The sequence below is a fragment of the Theropithecus gelada genome, chromosome 10 (assembly GCF_003255815.1).
Source record: "Theropithecus gelada isolate Dixy chromosome 10, Tgel_1.0, whole genome shotgun sequence".
Classification (NCBI taxonomy): Eukaryota; Metazoa; Chordata; class Mammalia; order Primates; family Cercopithecidae; genus Theropithecus; species Theropithecus gelada.
Genome location: NC_037678.1, coordinates 192,043 through 213,471, shown reverse-complemented (window position 1 = coordinate 213,471; position 21,429 = coordinate 192,043). Strand labels below are relative to the sequence as shown.

The following is a 21,429-nucleotide window of genomic DNA, read 5'->3' as shown; positions in this document are numbered from 1 at the left end:
GAGATAGTCTCACTTTATGACCCAGGCTGAAGTGCAGTGGCATGATTTCAGCTCACTGCAACCTCTACTTCCTGGGCTCAAGCAATCCTCCCACCTCAGCATCCCAAGTAGCTGAGACTACAAGTGTGTGTCACTGTGCCTGGCTAATTTTCATATTTTTTTGTAGAGATAGGGTTTCACCATGTTGGCCAGGCTGATCTCGAACTCCTGAGCTCAAGTGATCCGCCCACTTTGGCATCCCAAAGTGCTGGGATTACAGGTGTCAGCCACCGCGCCTTGGCCTGTATTGTTTTTTAGTTTTGGTTTCATTTATTTCTGCTCTGATCTTTATTATTTCTTTTCTTCTACAAGTTTTGGGTTTGGTTTGCTCTTGCATTTCTAGTTCTGTAAGAGACATTGTTGGGTTGTTTATTCGAAGTTTTTAAAGTCTTTTTTTCCCAGACAGGGTCTCGCTCTGTTGCCTGGGTTAGAGTGCAGTGGCATGGTCCTGGCCCTCTGCAGCCTCGACCTCCCAGGCTCAAGAGATCCTCTCACTTCAGCCTCCTGAGTAGCAGGAGCTATAGGCATGCAGCACCACACCTGGCTAGTAAATTTTTTGTAGAGACGGGGTCTTGCTGTGTTGCCCAGGCTGGTCTTGAATGACTGGGCTCAAGCAATCCTCCTGCCTTGGCCTCCCAAGGTGTTGGGATTATCGGTGTGAGACACCACACCCAGCCTTTTCTGCTTTTTTCGGACATACGCTCCCGTTGCTATAAACTTTCCTTAGCACTGCTTTCTCTGCATCCCATAGGTTTTGGTATGTCTTTTTTTCTTTTTTTTTTTTGGAGACAGAGTCTTGCTCTGTCACCCAGACTAGAGTGCAGTGGTGCGGTCTCAGCTCCTGCAAGCTCTGCCTCCCAGGTTCACGCCATTCTCCTGCCTCAGCCTCCCCATTAGCTGGGACTACAGGCACCCGCCACCATGCCCGGCTAATTTTTTGTATTTTTAGTAGAGACGGGGTTTCACCGTGTTAGCCAGGATGGTCTCAATGTCCTGACCTCGTGATCTGCCTGCCTCAGCCTCCCAAAGTGCTGGGATTACAGGCATGAGCCACCATGCCCGGCCTGGTATGTCATATTTCCATTTTCATTTGTTTCAAGAAAATTTTTAGTTCCCTACTTAATTTCTTCATTGACCCACTGGTCATTCAGGGCATATTGTTTAATTTCCATGTGTTTGTGTAGTTTTCAAAATTCAAAATTCCTCTTGCTACTAATTTCTAGTTCACTTTTTTGCTTTTTAATTTTGTTTGATTTATTTATTTATTTATTTATTTATTTATTTTTATTTTTTATTTTTAGATGGAGTTTCACTCTTGTTGCCCAGGCTGGAGTGCAGTGGTGCAATCTCGGCTCACCGCAACCTCCGCCTCCCCTATTCCAGTGATTCTCCTACCTCAGCCTCTTGAGTAACTGGAATTACAGGCATGCACCACCACACCTGCCTCTGACATTCTTTGTTTTGTATAATCATTTTTGATTGTACAATATTTTTTATTTTGAAAACATTCCAATAATAGAGAAACTTTACATTTGATGGAGTTTGCTGCTCTCTACATATTTTATGTGTGTGAGCTGTCTCTGTATTTAGTTCTGCATTTGGACTTATGTCTTCATTTCACTATAGCACTACTAAATGTTTTAGAAAGGGCACAGCAGTGGCTGAGGCCAGCTTTGCCCAGGCTGGGTGATCAGGTGGTGGTGGGTTCTGGTGGATGCCAGTGTGCAGGTGGTGATGGTGTCAGCAGGCGGGGACGACCCCCATCCTTATTGCACTCGTGTTGTCTCTGAGGAAACAGCAGCTTCAGGTCTTAGGCAGGAGTCCCTTGTTCCTTGGAGAGGTTGGTACAGGGTTTCCTTCCTCCAGTCGCTGAGCCGCCTCCGCAGGTAATCCGAAGGGTGCTCCAAGGAGGCTGCTGAGGGTCGGACCTTCCCGGGACCCATTTTCTTGATTTTTTATCTTGAAAGTAAATTGTGATATTTGTGCTATCATAGCACAAGCAGCACGGTGACTCGCATTTCACAGTGGTGCAGATGATCTCATGTGCTTTTGAAGTCCTGCCACCTTTCTAGCAGTGCCACACTGGGTTTTTTTCGGTTCTTTTTAAAGAGGTGGGTCTTGCTATGTTGCTCAAGCTGGTCTTTTTTTTTTTTTTTTTTTTTGAGACAGAGTCTCGCTCTGCCGCCCAGGCTGGAGTGCAGTGGCCGGATCTCAGCTCACTGCAAGCTCCGCCTCCTGGGTTTACGCCATTCTCCTGCCTCAGCCTCCCGAGTAGCTGGGACTACAGGCGCCCGCCACCTCGCCCAGCTAGTTTTTTGTATTTTTTAGTAGAGACGGGGTTTCACCGTGTTAGCCAGGATGGTCTCGATCTCCTGACCTCGTGATCCGCCCGTCTCGGCCTCCCAAAGTGCTGGGATTACAGGCTTGAGCCACCGCGCCCGGCCTCAAGCTGGTCTTAAACTCTTTGGTTAGAGTGATCCTCCCACCTCAACCTCCCGAGTAGCTAGGATTGCAGGCACAAGCCACTGTGCCTGGGTGTGCCACATTTTAACTCTCTAGAAGTTAGGAGGCAGAACTCCCACATTTCGGGGAGTGACCTGTCCTCAGTCACCTTCCCGACCGGGAGTTTCCCCACAAAGGACAAAGTTCTGCCCTTGATCTGAATTTTGACAAAGTGAGGCATTTCCCTTCCACAGAGAATGGGACTGAGCATGTCCTTGCTAGCGGTCCTCACACCTGGGGGAGCTGGTGGGGTGACTTCCTCTGTTCAGTTCCTCCTACCATGGTGTCCTGAGGCATCACGGGCTGAACGCTGCCCTTGTTCTCTGACACAGCCTGGGGTCTTCAGAAGCTGGGTGGAGTTGACTGATGGGCACTGATTGGCCTATAAGAAGGTGCAGGTAGGGGGGTGTCATCTCCATCCTCTGAAGGTTTGTGGACCCCAAACTTAACCAAGAGGCAGAGCCTGAGACTGGGACAGAGAATAAGGGCAGGGTCTAGAAAGCTTTTCCCCAACTTGAGGTCCACCTTAAGGTATGGGGCCTACCCTCACCCTCTCACTGTCATCTAATAGTCCCAGGGGGACCTGAGAGGTGAGTTACCTGAGGCTCAGTAGCGTTCAGGCTGGGTGCCAGGGACACTCCTAGGCCATCTCCTTGCTGCTTGAGTAAGGGAGAAATCCCCAGACCTACTGTGTCCCAGAGGAAGGAAAAATACACACAGTACTTTCCAGGGAGCCCTGCCTTTGTCCCAGGGACTGCAGGCTCTTTTTCATGTCTGAGCCCCACCTGGCACCTGTCCCAAGACTCACTCCTGAGATGGGATTAGGTAAGGAGCAGAGGAGGAGCCAAGGCTTCTCCCTCAGGAATTAAGTGCTCACATCCGACAGCGGCACCTACATGCCGGCCTGAACCAGGGCTAGGAGGTACCGGCCAGGATGTGGTCTTGCAGGCGAGTCCTCAGCTCAGACAAGGGAAGGCTGAGGACTGAGATGAAGACACCCAGAGTCTGGCTATTAGAGCACCTGGGGCCAGAGGGGGGTGGTTTCTGAAGGATCCAGGTGCTGGCTGATGCGGTAACTGGAGCAGGGGGCAGGCTGGACTCAGGGCTCACCAGGGACACAGTGAGAGTCTCATCTGGGCAGTCAAGACACTCTCGATGGGTGCAGGGGGTCTAGGAGATCCTAGAAGGTCTAGGTGGGCTGAAATAAGCCTGGCCATAAAGAGAAATATGTTTGGATTTTATTTATCCCTTTTTTTTGTTTTTGTTTTTGTTTTTGTTTTGTTTTTTTGAGACGGAGTCTTGCTCTGTCGCCCAGGCTGGAGTGCCGTGGCCGGATCTCAGCTCACTGCAAGCTCCGCCTCCCAGGTTCACGCCATTCTCCTGCCTCAGCCTCCCGAGTAGCTGGGACTACAGGCGCCCGCCACCACGCCCGGCTAGTTTTTTGTATTTTTTTAGTGGAGACGGGGTTTCACCGTGTTAGCCAGGATGGTCTCGATCTCCTGACCTCGTGATCCACCCGTCTCGGCCTCCCAAAGTGCTGGGATTACAGGCTTGAGCCACCGCGCCCGGCCCCATTTTTTTTTTTTTTTTTCTGTTGACTTGAAAACCCTATCCCATGTCTGGTGAACCCAGAGCAAGGAGTCCAGAAGCTGCTGGAGGAGGAGCTGTGGGAACCTCCGCCTCCCCTCTATGCACCGTCCCTGTGCCCCAATGCAAATTTCCACTGCACTCCTGCAATGATAATGCTCATTGCCAGGACCCATGGCCAGGGTCTCCCTCTTCAGCCCGAGAGACCACCATCAGGCACGGCCCCCACCCCTCCCATGCTGGCCCCCACCCCTCCCGTGCACGGCCCCCACCCCTCCCATGCTGGCCCCCACCCCTCCCGTGCACGGCCCCCACCCCTCCCGTGCACGGCCCCCACCCCTCCCATGCTGGCCCCCACCCCTCCCGTGCACGGCCCCCACCCCTCCCGTGCACGGCCCCCACCCCTCCCATGCTGGCCCACGGTGGAATCTGCCTCTCCGGTTTCTGGTGATTTCATCAGGGCCGCATCACATTGCTAGAGCTAGAGATAACATCTCCCTGTGGGTAACCCTTCCCTGCCAAGCCCCCTGAAGCTGGACCCAGGCTGAGAGGAGGGACTCTGGGGTGTGGAATGAATTTAGGGATGTGAGGGTCTACCAGGCAGAAGCAGGTTGGCTGTGATGTCAGCACAGAGCTCAGGAACGCTGCCACTGGACCCTGGGGCCTATGAGGAGGAGAAGAGGGCAGGAGCTGGTGAGGTGCTTGCAGAGACCCTGGGCTCCTATCCTACCATAAGCCTCACTGTCTCCTGATATCTGCAGCCAGGCCCTACTGACACCCCCGGGCCTGGGTGCAAGCAGAGACCCTACCCTTCCCAGGCCCCGGAGGACTGGTCCACCTTAACTGGGCAGCCCTTGGGGCGGGCGCTGGCCGGTGCCCCAGCCCAGGCCTCTGTGCTCTGTATGCACTGCCAGCCTGCCATCGGGCCCCTTGCAGCGGGTGGCAGCCCTGAACCATGATCGAGGGCACCTTAGAGCCAGACGGTCCCCTCTGGGGCTGGGACTGGGACAGTGACAATGACTGGGATAGTGCTGTGCTGGCCCTCCTGGCACTGGCTGTGGTGGCTGCCACAGCGCTGGCCTTACACTGGTTTGGCTCCGGGCACGACCAAGAGGCGGCAGGACCAGTGTCCACAGCCCTCGGGGCTCAACCTCATCAGGCAGGAAGAGCGGAGCTGGCCCTGCAACCGAAGTCCAAGGTTAGTGATGGCAGCGAGGGGCAGAGCCCAGGGCAGGGGAAACCGGAGCCCCCAAGACGCGGCCAGCGGAGCCCTGTCCCTGCTGCAGCCCCGGGCGGGGGCCCGGCCGCCATGGCCCGGCTTCCACTCAAGACAGCTGTCGAGGAGGCCCGCAGAGGGGCATTAGGACAACAACGGGGCAGTGCCACCCCCACGGCCCCCCGAGCGGAAGGAAAGGAGCCTCCCAGGCCAGGCACTGCCCTCCTGGGCAGGAGCGAAGAGGGGGGGATGTCCGCCCCACTCCTGATCCATTTCACTCCTCGGAGCCCTGGCAGCGAAGCGGAGGCGCAGGCGGAGACAGGTGGTGCCAGGGCGCCCTCTCGCCAGGCGGCGGGCCCGGCGGGGCAACAGGACACTGGCCCCTGGCGGGCGGGCGCGGGGCCCTCGGGCTCGCTGGGGAGAGGCCGGGGCCGGCGGCGGAGGATGGACGCTGGCTCGGGAGACAGAGTGCGCCGCCCCCGGAAACTGGACCCGCTTCGCCTGGGCGCCGCGGGGAGCGTGTGGGACGCGGTGGATGAGGCCGCCGCCCTGGACGCCCACGCGCGCGGCCTGCCCACAGGACCCCCACTCGCCCAGGAGCCCGCACCCCCGGTGCTGCCCGCGCCCCGCGCCCCGCAGCCTGGGTCTCAGACGGAGGGCTCTGGGGCCGAGGTTGGCTGGAGCAGGGAGGCTTCGGGGGTCCCCGCCCCCGGAGGAGGCTGGCCCTGGGCCAGCAGGGAGGTCCCGGGCACCCGGAGCTTTGGCCCAGCCCCAGGCTCTACGCGCCCCTGGCTAGACAGGCCGCCTCTAGGACGCCCACTCTCGTCCCAAGAGCCGGGGGCCTCAGGGGCCAACGATGCGGGCCAGGCCGGGGCTGACGGCCCCCGAGACGACAGTCCTGCCGCTGACCTGGGGCGCACCCGGCCCCTGGAGCAAGCAAAGCCGGCCGCAGCCTTCCGCAGCCGCGCCCCATCCCGGAGCCGTGAGCCTGGCGCGCTCTCTGCCTCCCCGCCCGCAGCTCCCGGCCCCGGGTTGCCACCTGAGGCCCTGACTCTCCCGACCCCTTCTCCTTCAGATGTTTTGCCCCTGGGGGTTACCCAGGGTCCTCCTGTGGGCAAAAATCTCAGAGCAGCGCTAGCCCCAAGTTCAGCCTCAGCCCAAGTCTTAACTTCAGTTCCAACCTCAGTCCTAGCCCCAACCCTGGCCTCATCCCCAGTGTCAGTACCGACCCCAGCCCCCACCTCAACCTCATCCCCCACCTCAGCCCCAACCCCAGCTCCAACCTCAGCTCCAACTTCAACCCCAGCCCCAGCCCCAAGTCCAGCTACAACTCCAGTCCCTGCTCCAGCCCCAGCTCCAGCTCCAGCCCCAATTCCAGCCCCAGCCCCAGTCCCAGTCCCAACCCTCACCTCAGCCCCAACCCCAGCCCTAACCCCAGCTCCACCTCCAGCCCTGACCCCAGCCACATCCCCTGCCCCAGCCGCATCTCCTGCCCCAGCCGCATCCCCTGCCCCAGCCACATCCCCTGCCCCAGCCGCATCCCCTGCCCCAGCTGGCGGGTCGAAGCCTCAGGAGAGTGTGGCTGTCCCCAGGCGCTACCAGGAGGGGCACGTCTCAGCCAGCTGGGGAAACCTTACTGCCATGGTTCTTAGAAGCCACCCCTTCCCCAGGCAAGAGAGGCCCCAGGGGAGTGTCCCCAGGGCGGTTCCTGGGAGCCCTGTGGATCCCAGCACTTCCACACACTCTGAGGACAGTGATGGTCCCTCTTCTTCAGTGGGGACAGTCATGGGGACAGGTATAGGGGGCCTGGTCGAGGCTGGAGGTCAGCCACAGACAAGAAGCTCCGAGACCAACGGAACGCCCAGCCCAGACCCTCCCCCAGGCCTAAGAGGAGAGGGAACCAGGGAGAAAAGTCTAGACTCGCTGTCCCAAGCCGCGGTGCCCAGGGGCCCCCCACAGCCCCCTGCACAGAGGCCGTCTGGCCCCGTGGCCTGCTCCTCTGTGAGGCGCTCACAGCCGGTACCCCAGCCACGGAAACGCAGCAGGTGTGAAATCGCCCCGACCTCGCAGCAGGAGGTCAGGCCGGCCGCCTCAGGGGACCCTCCAGGGGAGGCGCCGGGGGAGGGGGGCAGCCCTGCTGGCCGCAGCAGGGCGCTCACAGAGAAGCAGAAGGAGGCCCGGAAACTCCTGGTGTTTCTGCAGAGGCCCGGGAGTTGGGGGATGGTGGAGGGGCCCCGGAAGCCCAGCTCCCGGGCCCTGGAGCCCACCACGGCGGCGGCCCTGCGCGCACGGCTGGACCTGGGCAGTTGCCTGGACGTGCTGGCCTTTGCCCAGCAGCACGGGGAGCCCGGCCTGGCGCAGGAGACCTACGCGCTGATGAGCAACAACCTGCTGCGAGTGCTGGGAGACCCGAGCCTCTACCGCCGGCTGAGCGCAGCCGACCGCGAGCGCATCCTCAGCCTGCGGACCGGCCGGGGCCAGGCGGTGCTGGGCGTCCTCGTACTGCCCAGCCTCTACCAGGGGGGCCGCTCAGGGCTCCCCAGGGGCCCTCGTGGCGAGGAGCCTCCTGTGGCGGCCCCTGTGCCCCTGCCTCTACGTTCGCACCTGCATGTGTTCAACCCCCGGGAGAACACCTGGCGGCCCCTGACCCAGGTGCCCGAGGAGGCCCCGCTCCGGGGCTGCGGTCTCTGCACCATGCACAACTACCTGTTTCTGGCGGGGGGCATCCGTGGCTCCGGTGCCAAGGCCGTCTGCTCCAACGAGGTCTTCTGCTACAACCCTCTGACCAACATCTGGAGCCAGGTTCGGCCTATGCAGCAGGCCCGAGCCCAGCTCAAGCTGGTGGCCCTGGACGGGCTGCTGTACGCCATCGGTGGCGAGTGCCTGTACAGCATGGAGTGCTACGACCCGCGTACAGATGCCTGGACCCCACGCGCGCCTCTCCCCGCAGGCACCTTCCCTGTGGCCCACGAGGCTGTGGCCTGCCGTGGGGACATCTACGTCACAGGGGGTCACCTCTTCTACCGCCTGCTCAGGTACAGCCCCGTGAAGGATGCTTGGGACGAGTGCCCATACAGTGCCAGCCACCGGCGTTCCAGCGACATCGTGGCGCTCGGGGGCTTCTTATACCGTTTCGACCTACTGCGGGGTGTGGGCGCCGCGGTGATGCGCTACAACACGGTGACCGGCTCCTGGAGCAGGGCTGCCTCCCTGCCCCTGCCCGCCCCCGCCCCACTGCGCTGCACCACCCTGGGTAACACCATTTACTGCCTCAACCCCCAGGTCACTGCCACCTTCACGGTCTCTGGGGGGACTGCCCAGTTCCAGGCCAAGGAGCTGCAGCCCTTCCCCTTGGGGAGCACAGGGGTCCTCAGCCCATTCATCCTGACTCTGCCCGCTGAGGACCGGCTGCAGACCTCACTCTGAGTGGCAGGCAGAGACCCAAAGCTGCCTCACGGCTCTGCAGGGAGACCCTCCTGGGATGGGCCTGAGAGGCCAGGGCTCAGGGAGGGGCTGGGATCGGAACCTCCTGCTCTTGTTTCTGGACAACTGTCCCCTTCTGCTTTAAAGGTTGTCAATTATTTTGAAGCCCAGACGCCCTCAGCCTCTTTCTGCCCCTTACTCCACACTCAAACTGTTTCCTGACTCAATTCTGTGCCTGCTTACAGACCCACTCAGCCTGCTCACACCCCTCTGTCTGTGGGACTCCCCATTCCCTAGAGCCAGGGACTGATGCGTCCCCGCAGACAAGGACCTGGCTTGCTGGAGCTCTGCTGAGCCGAGAGAGGAGGGAGTAGAAAACGTTCACACTTCCTAGGCTCTGTCAGCAGGACAGGGACCAAAATGTCCCCAGGCAATGCCCTCACCTCTGGGACTTTCTGCCTGTCCTAAGGCCTCCCCAGGTACCAACCCTGTAGCCATCTGGGTCTGTTTGGCGCTGTGGATTCTCAAGGGCCTAGAACCCTTGCCTCTGAAACTGGGTCCGTTGGTGCTGTCCTGCAGTCTGCAGCCCCTACCCATACCCCCAGCCCACACCAGGCCAGGCCCACTCCGGGCTCACCACCCTCTGCAGCCTTGTGGGGCTCTCCAAGCCCCTCCAGAAGCCCACCCCACTTCTCACCAATCCCCCACCTCTAAATGAGGCCTGAGTGTCACCCTAGCTCTGCCCCTTTTTAGCTGTGTGGACTTGGACATTTGACTTCCCTTTCTCCTTGTCTGTAAAATGTGGACAGTGGACATCTGTCGCCCAGGAGAGTTGTGGGAGACAAGATCGCAGCTGTGAGCACCTTGCACGGTGTCCAGGACGCACAGCACAATCCATGCTGTGTTTTCTCCCCTTACGCACTTTGAAACCCATGCTAGAAAGGTGAATAAATCTGACTATGGCCCACTCCAACCTCCAGCCTGGGTGTCCCTGTCTGGGCTCTTTTTTTTGTTTTTTATTCTATGTTCAGCACCACTGGCACCAAATACATTTTAATTCACCGAAAGCACCTACAGCTTGCACTTGTCGTGTTTTGTTCACAAGGCTTGATATGCAGCTGGGTGGATTATGGCGTGGGAGAGAAGAGGTCCTCAGGCTGTGCTTAAAAATAAGTTTATTAAGAAACAAGTACAGTGCATACAGCTGTTTGCATGGGCACCAGCTCCATCCCCCAGGGACCTCTTCACGGGCAGAGGGTGGCATGGCAGCTGTGGTGGGCCAGTGGGGCCTACGGTCTTTGCTTGGTCTCATGCAGCAGCTCTTGCCAGTTCTTCTCCATCTCCTCCTTGCAGTTGACGAAGGCATCCTCCAGCCGACGCATGGACTCGGCCAGCGTGGGGTTGGTGCGCATCACCACCATGTCATAGGCCATCCAGGTTGCCTGCACTGCAACAAGCAGACAGGCCTGGTCAGGCCACAGAGAGGGGCTGCGGCTCCGGGGTACTCCAGAAGGGTCAGATGCTTGCAGCTGGGCTCAGCCTCTGGAGGCCCAGACCCTGCTGAGGCACCCAGTTACTCCAGGGAGAGACAGCTGGTAGGCTACTTGTTACAGGCTCATAAAAACTCCCTAAAAATATCCATAGTGACACTTCCCAGTCTCATGCAAGGCATAACTTCTGGATACACCAGATATGATGTTAAAAAGCTAAAGGCCGGTCTGATACGAAATGTGAGGAGAATTAGAGCAAACCGCAGCTCCTTACCTACATGCGGTTCACAGCCAGTGGCTGCAGGTGGCCCCTGAGGAGTCCTAACATCTACCTAAGCTCACACACTCAGGCAGAGCTGACTGTTCCTAGTCCTGCAAGACTCCAGCCTCATGTCACCTTATGTTCAGTGGCCGGGGATGCCTGCCCACCTCCACCTGGGCACCTCTATGCTTTCGCCGAGGCCCAAGCCTGGGGCTTTTCCCCTTGGAAAGGTGTCCTTGACCATCTACCAATGAACTGACATACTCTCTTGCTCTTTCCCTCTGACAGCAACTTGAAGGTAGCATTCTCTGGGCCTATAGGTGGACACATGCTTCTTGTGTGAACTCTAAGGAAGTGTGTGCAGAAATCCCACCTCCAACCTTTTCTCTGCATAGTCCACTGGCTGGTGTGGTTCAGCCCTCTACAAATATACAGAGCAAAGGTCATCTCCCCTCTGCACGACAACCAACTGTAGATAGCAAACATATCCCTTTAAAATTCCTCTTTGTGAAATCCTAACAAGCATCCCAGATCATTCCCGCACAGGGAAGCTGCAAACCACCTGGACAGCAGGTGCAGCAGGGACCTGGGAGCCAGAGCAGAGTGTGCCTTCCAGCTCTCCACCTGCCAACTATGTGACCTGGAACAAGTGGCTTAAATATATCAATCCCGGCCAGGCGCGGTGGGTCACGCCTATAATCCCAGCACTTTGGGAGGCTAAGGGGGGCGGATCATGAGGTCAAGAGATTGAGGCCATCCTGGCCAACATGGCCAGTGTTCCTGGCACATCTCTACTAAAAATATAAAAATTAGCTGGGTGTGGTGGTGGGTGCCTGTAGTCCCAGCTACTAGGGAGGCTGAGGCAAGAGAATTGCCTGAACCTGGAAGGTGGAGGTTGCAGTGAGCCAAGATTGCACCACTGCACTCCAGCCTGGGCAACAGAGCGAAACTTTGTCTCAAAAAAGAAAAAAAAATCTATCTATCTATCTATCTATCTATCTATCTATCTATCTACCTATCTATATCTGTATCTATCTCAGTCTCCTCATCTTTGGAGACTCTACCAATCTCATGGCTTACTGTGAGGATTAAATGGGTGATATATGTAAACTGCCTGGCACACATGTTATGGACTGAATGTGTCCCCCCAGATTCACCTGTTGAAATCCTAACCCCCGACGTGAGGTATTAGGAGGTCGGGTCTTTTGGAGATGATTAGGTCCTAAGGGTAGACCCTCCTGAATGGCATTAGTACCCCTTAAAGAAGAGACACAAGAGCTTACTCTCACTCTATACAAGGATATGTGAGGCTCTATGTGAGGATACAAGAAGGTGGCTGGTCGGGCAAGGTGGCTCATACCTATAATCCCAGCACTTTGGGAGGCTGAGGTGAGTGGATCACTTGAGCTCAGAAGTTTGAGATCAGCCTGGGCAACATGTTGAAACCCTGCCTCTATAGAAAATATAAAATTTAGCTGGGCGTGGTGGTGTGCACCTGTAGTTGCAACTACTCAGGAGGCTGAGGTGAAAAAAAGGATCCCTAGAGCCTGGAAGGCGGAGGTTGCAGTGAGCCAAGATTGCACCACTGCACTCCAGCTTGGGTGACAGAGTGTGACCCTGTCTCAAAAGAGAAAAAAAAAAAAAAAAAGAAGAAGGTGACCATCGTCCAGGCACAGTGGCTCACGCCTGTAATCCCAGCACTTTGGGAGGCCGAGGCGGGTGGATCACGAGGTCAGGAGATCGAGACCATCCTGGCTAACACAGTGAAACCCCGTCTCTACTAAAAATACAAAAAAATTAGCTGGGCATGGTGGTGGGCACCTGTAGTCGCAGTTACTCGGGAGACTGAGGCAGGAGAATGGCATGAACCCAGGAGGCAGAGCTTGCAGTGAGCCGAGATTGCTCCACTGCACCCCAGCCTGGGCGACAGAGTGAGACTCCTTCTCGAAAATAAAAACAAAAAACAAAAAAACAGAAGAAGGTGACCATCTACAAACCAGGAAGAGACTTCTTACCAGATACCAGATCTGTTGGCACCTTGATCTTGGACTTCCCAGCCTCGAGAAATGAATGTTTGTCTTGTATTGCTTTTGAGTTGAGATCTTGCTCTGTTGCCCAGACTGGAGTACAGTGGCAAAATGATGGCTCACTGCAGGCTCCAAACCCTCGGCTTGACTGATCCTCCCACCTCAGCCTCTAAGAGGCTGGGACCAGAGGCGTGCAACACCATGCCCAGCTGTTTTGTTTTTTGTGGGTTTTTTTGAGATGGAGTTTCGCTCTTGTTGCCCAGGCTAGAGTGCAATGTCGCGATCTCGGCTCACCGCAACCTCCACCTTCCAGGTTCAAGCAATTCTCCTGCCTCAGACTCCTGAGTAGCTGGAATTACAGGTATGTACCACCCGCCTGGCTAATTTTGTATTTTTAGTGGAGACGGGGTTTCTCTATTTGAGTTGAGGCTGGTCTCGAACTCCTGACCTCAGGCGATACACCCACCTCGGCCTCCCAAAGTGCAGGGATTACAGGCGTGAGCCACCGTGCCCGGCCATAACAAAAAAACAAGTTTTTTGAGTGCAAATTAAATCACTGTTTCTTGGCTACATTCTCTAGAGAGTACCAGATTATAACTTTTCCTCATATTTTTCGTTGGTGCCCTAATGAAATAGGTTCCTTATTCCGTTCTAATGCACAAATTACTCTTATAATTGTCAAACTTATCTCTCCTCATTTTACTTCCCAGGAAACTAAAATCATGGTATTCTGAAGAAGACCAAAGATATGAATCTCCCTCATTTGGCGTCGCACTCGGCCCGGATCTGTTTCACTGCAAATGCTCTGCTGCTAAAACAATACAAGCATCCTCCCTCTATGCCCAGGGATTATCACAGAAGAGAGAGTCTCACTCTGTCCCCCAGGCTGGAGTGCAGTGGTATGATCTCAGCTCACTGCAAGTTCCATCTCCTGGGTTCAAGTGATTCTCTTGCCTCAGCCTCCCGAGTCGCTGGGATTACAGGCGTCCGCCACCACGCCCGGCTAATTTTTGTATTTTTATTAGAGATGGAGTTTCACCATATTGGCCAGGCTGGTCTTGGACTCATGACCTTGTGATCCTCCTGCCTTGGCTTCCCAAAGTGCTGGGATTACAGGCATGAGCCACCGCATCCAGCCTGTAGCAGATTTATATAAAAATGCAATACGTGGCTGGGTGTGGTGGCTCATGCCTGTTATCCCAGCACTTTGGGAGACCAAGGTAGGCAGATCACGAGGTCAGGAGATTGAGACCATCCTGGCTAACACGGTGAAACCCTGTCTGTACTAAAAATACAAAAAAAAAAAAAAAAAAAAAAAAATTAGCCATGTGTGGTGGCGGGCACCTGGAGTCCCAGTTACTCAGGAGGGTGAGGCAGGAGAATGGCATGAAGCCTCGAGGGAGAGCTTGCAGTGAGCCAAGATCGCGCCACTGCACTCCAGCCTGAGTGACAGAGCGAGACTCCATCTCAAAAAAGAAAAAAAAGAAAAAAAGCAGTGTAGGTCCTTTGGCATGCCAGATGGTTTAGGATTAAATGTTAAAAAGGAATGCAAAGAAAAGTAGAAGAAAATACAACTAATATTTCACTGATCTCAGATTAGGAAAAGACATTCTAGGTGTCAAAATAATGGGAATAAATCAGAAAGGAAAATATTGATAGATTTTTCAATACATAAAACTGTTTGCTGGCTGGGCATAGTGGCTCACATGTGTAATCCTAGCACTTCGGTAGGCCAAGGCAGGTGGATCACCTGAGGTCAGGAGTTCGAGACCAGCCTGGCCAAAATGGTGAAACCTCATCACTACCAAAAATACAAAAATTAGCTGCGCGTGGTGGTGGGCGCCTGTAATCCCACCTACCCAGGAGGCTGAGGCAGGGGAATCACTTGAATCCGGGAGGCGGAGTTGCAATGAGTTGAGATCACATCATTGCACTCAAGCCTGGGTGACAGAGCGAGACTCCATCTCAAAAAAAAAAAAAAGGCCGGGCGCAGTGGCTCACACCTGTAATCCCAGCACTTTGGGAGGCTGAGGTGGGCAGATCACAAGGTCAGGAGATCAAGACCATCCTGGCCAACATGGTGAAACCCCGTCTCCATTAAAAATACAAGGCCAGGCGCGGTAGCTCACACCTGTAATCCCAGCACTTTGGGAGGCTGAGGCGGGCGGATCACGAGGTCAGGAGATCGAGAACATCCTGGATAACACAGTGAAACCTCATCTCTACTAAAAATACAAAAAATTAGCCAGGCATGGTGGGGGGCGCCTGTAGTCCCAGCCACTCGGGAGGCTGAGGCAGGAGAATGGCGTGAACCCGGGAGGCGGAGCTTGCAGTGAGCCGAGATTGTGCCACTGCACTCCAGCCTGGGCGACAGAGCAAGACTCTTTCTCAAAATAAATAAATAAAAAAAATCAAGCTGTGCTCTGACCACCTTGGGCACATGTCATTAGGACCCCCTGAGGTTGTGTCACAGGTAAGTGTCCCCAAACTTGGCAAAATAAACTTTCTAAATTAACTGATACGTGTCTCAGCTATTCACAGTTCACAAGTACATAGGCAAAATATTACAAACATTTCTAAGTATAGATTTTCTAAAGTCTGCTCTAGTGAACACAAATTATTTGGCCAGGCATCCTGGCTCACACCTGTAATCCCAACACTTTGGGAGGCCAAGGTAGGTGTGTTGCTTGGCCAAAATTGGTTCAAGCCATGAGGAGAAGGATAAATTGGTATGCCTCATCATACCTGCCTCTCCTTTGGAATTCAGAAAAAGGTGACCAGCATTAACATGAACACAGACCTTAAGTTTGATAAGAAACCTTTACAATCTATTCCCTCTGACGCCTGCTACCTGGAGGCTTCCTCTGCATGATAAAACTTTGGTCTCCACAACCCCTTATCATCATAACCCAGACATTCTTTTCTATCGATTCCAGGTCTTTAGACAGTAACTCTTTCCACCAGTTGCCAATCAGAAAAAATTTAATCTACTTGTAACCTGGAATCATCCCCCTTTGAGTTGTCCCACCTTTCCAGATCGAACCAATGTACCTCTTACAGGTACTGACTGATGTATTCTCCCTCCCTAAAACGTATAAAAGCAAGCTGTACCCTGCCAACCTTGAGCATATGTCCTGAGGACCTCCTGAGGGTGTGTCACAGGTGCATCCTTAAACTTGGCAAAATAAACTTTCTAAATTGATTGAGACCTGTCTCAGATGCTTTTGGGTTCACACATCCTACCTGAGATTTTCTCCATCTCTTCCAATAGTTTTTCCAAGTCCTTATTCAGATCTGACAGCATTTTCAGCATGTTGTCATAGTTTCTTTCCTCAGGGTCAGCATCAGCCATCTAGGCAATGCACAGAAAGAAGCTGCAGTGAGACAGACCCACATTTCAATTCCAGCTCCACTGGTTATAACTCAGTGATTTCTCCAAGGAATTCCTTCCCCATCTCTCAGATTCAGACAATACCACTTCCTCCACAGGGCTGTTGTGAAGGTTAAATGGGAAATGTCTAAAGGCCCCAGCATAGCATTTGGCACATATAAGTCGTCCTTCCCCTTTCTTCCATCCTTGCCATACAAACGTAGCTGAAGGCTGGAGTCATTAACACAGAAAACAACTTCATCATCATAAGGAAAAAAGTCTGTCATAATGGTGACATGGAATTTTTTCCGGCAAAACCATACTGAGTTCCCAGTAAGATGCGAGCTATTGTGCTGATATGTTATAAAGATACAATTCCTGTACCTAAGGAATTTCTAGTGCAATATGGGAGTAAGTCACACATACCATATGACAAACCAGGATGTGACAGATGTCAAAGCAGTTAATGTAATAATTACAGACGTCAAGCGATGGGAGCCTGGAGGAGGGTAAGTTTAATTTTAAAATATGAAATGATTCATACATTAAAAAATTATAATCAGGCCGGGCACGGTGGCTCAAGCCTGTAATCCCAGCACTTTGGGAGGCCGAGACGGGCGGATCACGAGGCCAGGAGATCGAGACCATCCTGGCTGACACGGTGAAACCCCGTCTCTACTAAAAAATACAAAAAACTAGCCGGCCGGGGTGGCGGACGCCTGTAGTCCCAGCTACTCGGGAGGCGGAGGCAGGAGAATGGCCTGAACCCGGGAGGCGGAGCTTGCAGTGAGCTGAGATCCGGCCACTGCACTCCAGCCTGGGTGACAGCGCGAGACTCCGTCTCAAAAAAAAAAAAAAAAATTATAATCAACTTCATTTTCCAGAAGAATTCTCCTGGGCATTAGAGGCAGTGCCCCATAGAGACTGTTCTGGTTCTGGAATTGAGCTGCCTGGGTTCAAATCTTGGCTCCACCACGTATCAGCAGTGTTATGTTTGGCAACTTACACATCTTCTTGACAAATTTTTGGTAATTTTTGTATGTTTTTTTTTTTTGAGACGAAGTTTTGCTCTTGTTGCCCAGGCTGGAGCACAATGGCATGACCTTGGCTCACCACAACCTCTGCCTCCCGGGTTCAAGCGATTCTCCTGCCTCAGCCTCCCGCGTAGCTGGGATTACAGGCACGCACCACCACGGCCAGCTAATTTTGTATTTTTAGTAGAGACGGGGTTTCTCCATGTTGGCCAGACTGGTCTCGAACTCCCGACCTCAGGTGATCCACCCACTTTGGCCTCCCAAAGTGCTGGGATTATAGGCGTGAGCCACCGCACCCAGCCAAGTTTTGTATTTTTTTAAAAGGGAATTATTAGTAGTACCTGTATCTTGTGGAGTTTTGTGAGGATTAATTTAAATAAATTATATACTGTTCAGCACAGTACCTACCATAAGGAGCACTTAATAAATCATATCTGTTGTTATTTAAAATGTTGAGCAATAATTAAATCACTCCAGATCCTCTCATCTTTATTAATATACATTAATTCATTCTGTTAATATTTGATGCTCACCTATTTATCTACAAGGCACTAGTAAGAAAGGAGAGAAATAGATTAATAATGTTGTAAGAGCTGTCAGGGAACTTGTAACCTCATGAAGGTGAAGGAAGGAGCCAGGTAAGCGTAAAACAGGGAGGGATGGGCCACAGATGCTGTGGTATTGTTCCCACTGTGCATGTGGGGAAAGCCCTCCTGGTCTTTACTTCAGAGTTATAGGCATCCACTCAGTTCTCCTGTGACTTCCTGGGCCTACCTCATCATGGTGCCTCTTAGTTGGTATGGTGATTGTGGATTCCTCTACCTCCCCAACTAGACTGTGGGGTCCTGGAGAGTAGAAGCCATCTTTCCAATGAATTATTCCTAGTGTTCAGCTCACAGCTAGGAAAACAGCAGTGCTTAATAAATATTGGCTGAATAAAGGAGTTGACTATTGTAAAGCCCTAATTCTGAAAGAAAATCATGATCATTGGCCAAGCGCAGAGGCTCACGCCAGTGATCCCAGCACTTTGGGAGGCCGAGGCGGGTGCATCACCTGAGGTCAGGTGTTTGGGACCAGCCTGGCCAAAATGGTGAAACCCCGTCTCTACTAAAAATATAAAAATTAGCCGGGTGTGGCAGTGGGTGCCTAATCCTAGCTACTGGGATTACTGGGGAGGCTGAGGCAGGAGGATCACTTGAACCAGGGAGGCAGAGGTTGCAGTGAGCCGAGATTGTGCCATTGCACTCCAGCCTGGGCAACAAGAGGGAAACTTCATCTCAAAAAAAAAAAAAAAAAAAGAAAATTATTATCTTTCCCCTCTTGCCATCCTCCCTGTTAAGGGTAGAGATTCTGAGGGAGGGGCAAAGGGCCCTCCAGGAGGCCTGACAGGCAGATCTGAGAATGAGGTTGCAGGGGCAGGGTGTATGGTCTTTTGGGATCTGTAAAGGAGCTACTTCTGTGGGCATGAAGCCATTCCACATGCAGGGACCCCATCCTGCTTTTTGGTAAGTAGGAATAGTTTGCTAAGCGTGAGTGGGGAGGTATAGGCAGGTGGCAGGGCAGAGGGCTAATAGTGGGTGATGGGAGGAAGAAATGTCTGGAATGCCTTCCTTAACCCTCTCCTATAGCTATTCCCTCTCCTTCCTTTCCCAGCCAGGCCTCACACATTTGCTTGTCCTCCTCACTCCACTGTCATCTGGCATCTGTCTCTGATACTCACTGACAATGCCCTCACCAAAGTTATAACTGGCACACCCAGGGCACTTTCTGTCTTTCTTTTATTTAACATATCTGCAGCACTGACATTTGGCCACTTTCTCCTGCTCAAAATCCTCTTCTCTTGATGTTTTAACCTTGTTTTCTCCAAACTCTGTCCACCTCTGGTAGTTCCTTCCCTGCCCTTTCTTGGCTCTCTCCTTTGCTGGCTCTAATGGGTCAAGCAGGGTCCTTTCAGCTCCTTCTCTTCTCACTACACACTCTTTTTTGTTTGTTTGTTTGAGACGGAGTCTCACTCTGTTGCCCAGGCTGGAGTGCAGTGGCGTGATCTTGGCTCACCGCAACCTCCACCTCCCAGGTTCAAGCAATTCTCCTGCCTCAGCCTTCTGAGCAGCTGGGATTACAGGCGCCTGCCACCATGCCCGGATAATTTTTGTATTTTCAGTAAAGATGGCGTTTTGCCATGTTGATCAGGCTGGTCTCAAACTCCTGAACTTCAGGTGATCTGCCTGCCTCGACCTCCCAAAGTGCTGGGATTACAGGTGTGAGCCACCATGCCTGGCCAGGACTTTGATTTTTATTCTGAATGAGATGAGGAAACACTGGAAAAATATGACAAAGGTGATGTGATTTGAATAATGACTTAAAAGGATCACTCTGGCTTCTATGTTGAGAATAGACTTAGGGGTGGAAATGGTGGAACAGGGACATCAGTTAGGAGGTAGCTGCAAAACTCCAGGTAAGGAATGATGAAGCTTGGACCAGAGTGTTAGAAGTGGAGGTAGTGGCCAGGCTTAGTCGCTCATGCCTGTAATCCCAGCACTTTGGAAGGCCAAGGTGGGGGGATCACAAGGTCAGGAGTTCAAGACCAGCCTGGCAAACATGACAAAACCCTGTCTCTACTAAAAATACAAAAATTAGCTGGGCATGGTGGTGTGTGCCTGTAGTCCCAGCTACTCAGGAGGTCGAGGCAGGAGAATCCCTTGAACCCAGAAGGTGGAGGTTGCAGTGAGCCGAGATCGTGCCACTGCTCTCCAGCCTGGGTGACAGAGCAACACTCTGTTTCAAAAAAACAAAAACAAAAATAAATAAAAAGTGACCACTGGATTTGATAACCTGGAGATCACACTGGCAATCTTGACAGGAGCTGTTTTCATGGAGTGGCTGGAACAAGAGCCCAGTTGAAATGTTTCTAAAGAGAGGGAAGGAGAAGTAGAAACTGGTGAGTTTTACTTCAAAGAGAAGCAGAGAAACAAGCCAGTACCTGGAATGTAATGTAGAGTCACAGGGGTATTTTGTTTTAAGTTGGGAGATATTACACTAGTGTCAAAGACTACAGTATTTGGGCATGGCAGGCCCAGGCACAGTAGCTCATGCCTGGAATCCCAGTGCTTTGGGAGGCTAAAGTAGGAGAAATTCTTGAAGGCAGGAGTTTGAGAGCAGCCTGGGCAACAGTCTCCACAAAAAATATTTTAAAATAACCGGGTGTGTTGGTGCACACCTGCAGTCCTAGTTACTCAGGAGGCTGAGGTGGGACAGTTGTACCACAGCACTCTAGTCTAGGCTACAGAGGAAGATCTGGAAGATCTCCTCTGCAAAAGAAAAAAAGGCTAAGTAAATTCAAGATATTTGATTGGGGTGTCACTGATCAACTCGGTGAGATGTTTCAGGAGAGGCATAAAAGTAAAAATATTTTCGTGAATAATTAATGGATCATTAGACAAAATGGATCGTGTGTACAGATTTAGATGGGAAGGGGAGAAAAAAATAGGAGATAACTAGAACGTGATACAGAGTGAAGGTTTTTTGCTTTTTGAATTCTTCATGTTTCTAGGCTGTGTGGAAAGAGCTAGCTTGACAGAAAAGCCCCCAAGAATCAGGGGAAAGGGTAACTGATGGTGCAGGGACTGGTCTCAGACAAGTAAAGGGTAATTTCACCCTATGCAGGTAAGGGAAGGTAAGGAGGTAGGGATAGAATAAGGTAGGTAGAGGTCAAGGTAGGATGGCAATGGGGGGGGATTTCAGGCCTGATGGTCTCTAACTCCCTAATAAATGGCAATGAAAAGTTTCTTCTTGTAACAACAGACATTCTTGGTTTGAGGAGAATGATAAAGCTTTATCAAAGCTGCATACCTCCCTAGGGGCACTTAGGCATGTGGCTGAGGCCACATGGCTACAGTGTCCTCACGACCCTAAGATGGCACAGAGACAATGTCTGGAGTGTAGAAGGCCTGCGAATGTAAACATACACACAGTGGATGGACAAGGTAAGGACACTGAGGGCACAAGTATGAGAGTGGTTTAAGGGGTGCTTAAGATGATGGGGTGAAGCAGAGACATATAAAAGACGTAGTTTCTATAAGTGGGGCATTGGGGTGGCCCCATGTAGATTTGGGGATAGAGCATGAGACTGCTAGAAGGGTGGAGGCTGTGGCCAGAGTGGCACTGGATCTCAGAAGAGGGATGGGTCTGAAAAGGAGATCCAGGGAGAGGGTGTGAAAGCTGATGTGGAGGAAGCAGCCACAGGATTAGAATTCATGGCATTTCTTCCCTGATGAGACTGCCCGGGATGACTGGGACTGGGTGGAGAAAGAGGCCTGAGCCTGCACCAAAGCAATGGAACGGGGCTTAGGATGGGTGGCGGGAGTGTGGAGCGGGAGGAGTGTGGAGCGGGGGGAGTGTGGGGCGGGGGGAGTGTGGGGCGGGGGGAGTGTGGGGCGGGAGGGGGGGGGGGGGGGGGGGGGGGGAGGGGGGGAGGGCGGG

General features: G+C 53.2%; 2 protein-coding genes across 2 annotated transcripts in view; one reads left to right on the top strand and one right to left on the bottom strand.

Annotated features, from left to right (window-relative positions):
• The first annotated feature begins 5,040 nt into the window (after nt 1–5,040).
• KLHDC7B (kelch domain containing 7B) lies at nt 5,041–9,837 on the top strand. Its single transcript, XM_025399931.1, has one exon. The coding sequence runs from the start codon at nt 5,084–5,086 to the stop codon at nt 8,768–8,770; it is 3,687 nt and encodes a 1,228-aa protein (XP_025255716.1). The 5' UTR covers nt 5,041–5,083; the 3' UTR covers nt 8,771–9,837.
• Nucleotides 9,838–9,925: 88 nt separating this feature from the next.
• Nucleotides 9,926–21,429, bottom strand: part of SYCE3 (synaptonemal complex central element protein 3) — a 13,303-nt gene continuing 1,799 nt past the window's right edge. Inside the window, exons 2-3 of the mRNA XM_025400008.1 lie at nt 15,790–15,898; nt 9,926–10,214 (exon numbers count right to left, since the gene is read on the bottom strand). Of these exons, the coding sequence (XP_025255793.1) occupies nt 10,057–10,214; nt 15,790–15,898 (267 nt within the window). The 3' untranslated portion in view covers nt 9,926–10,056. The remainder of the gene's footprint in view (nt 10,215–15,789; nt 15,899–21,429) is intronic.

What these genes read in the sequence shown, in the direction of transcription:
- KLHDC7B (XM_025399931.1), top strand. Translation starts at nt 5,084, where the DNA reads ATGATCGAGGGCACCTTAGAGCCAGACGGTCCCCTCTGGGGCTGGGAC.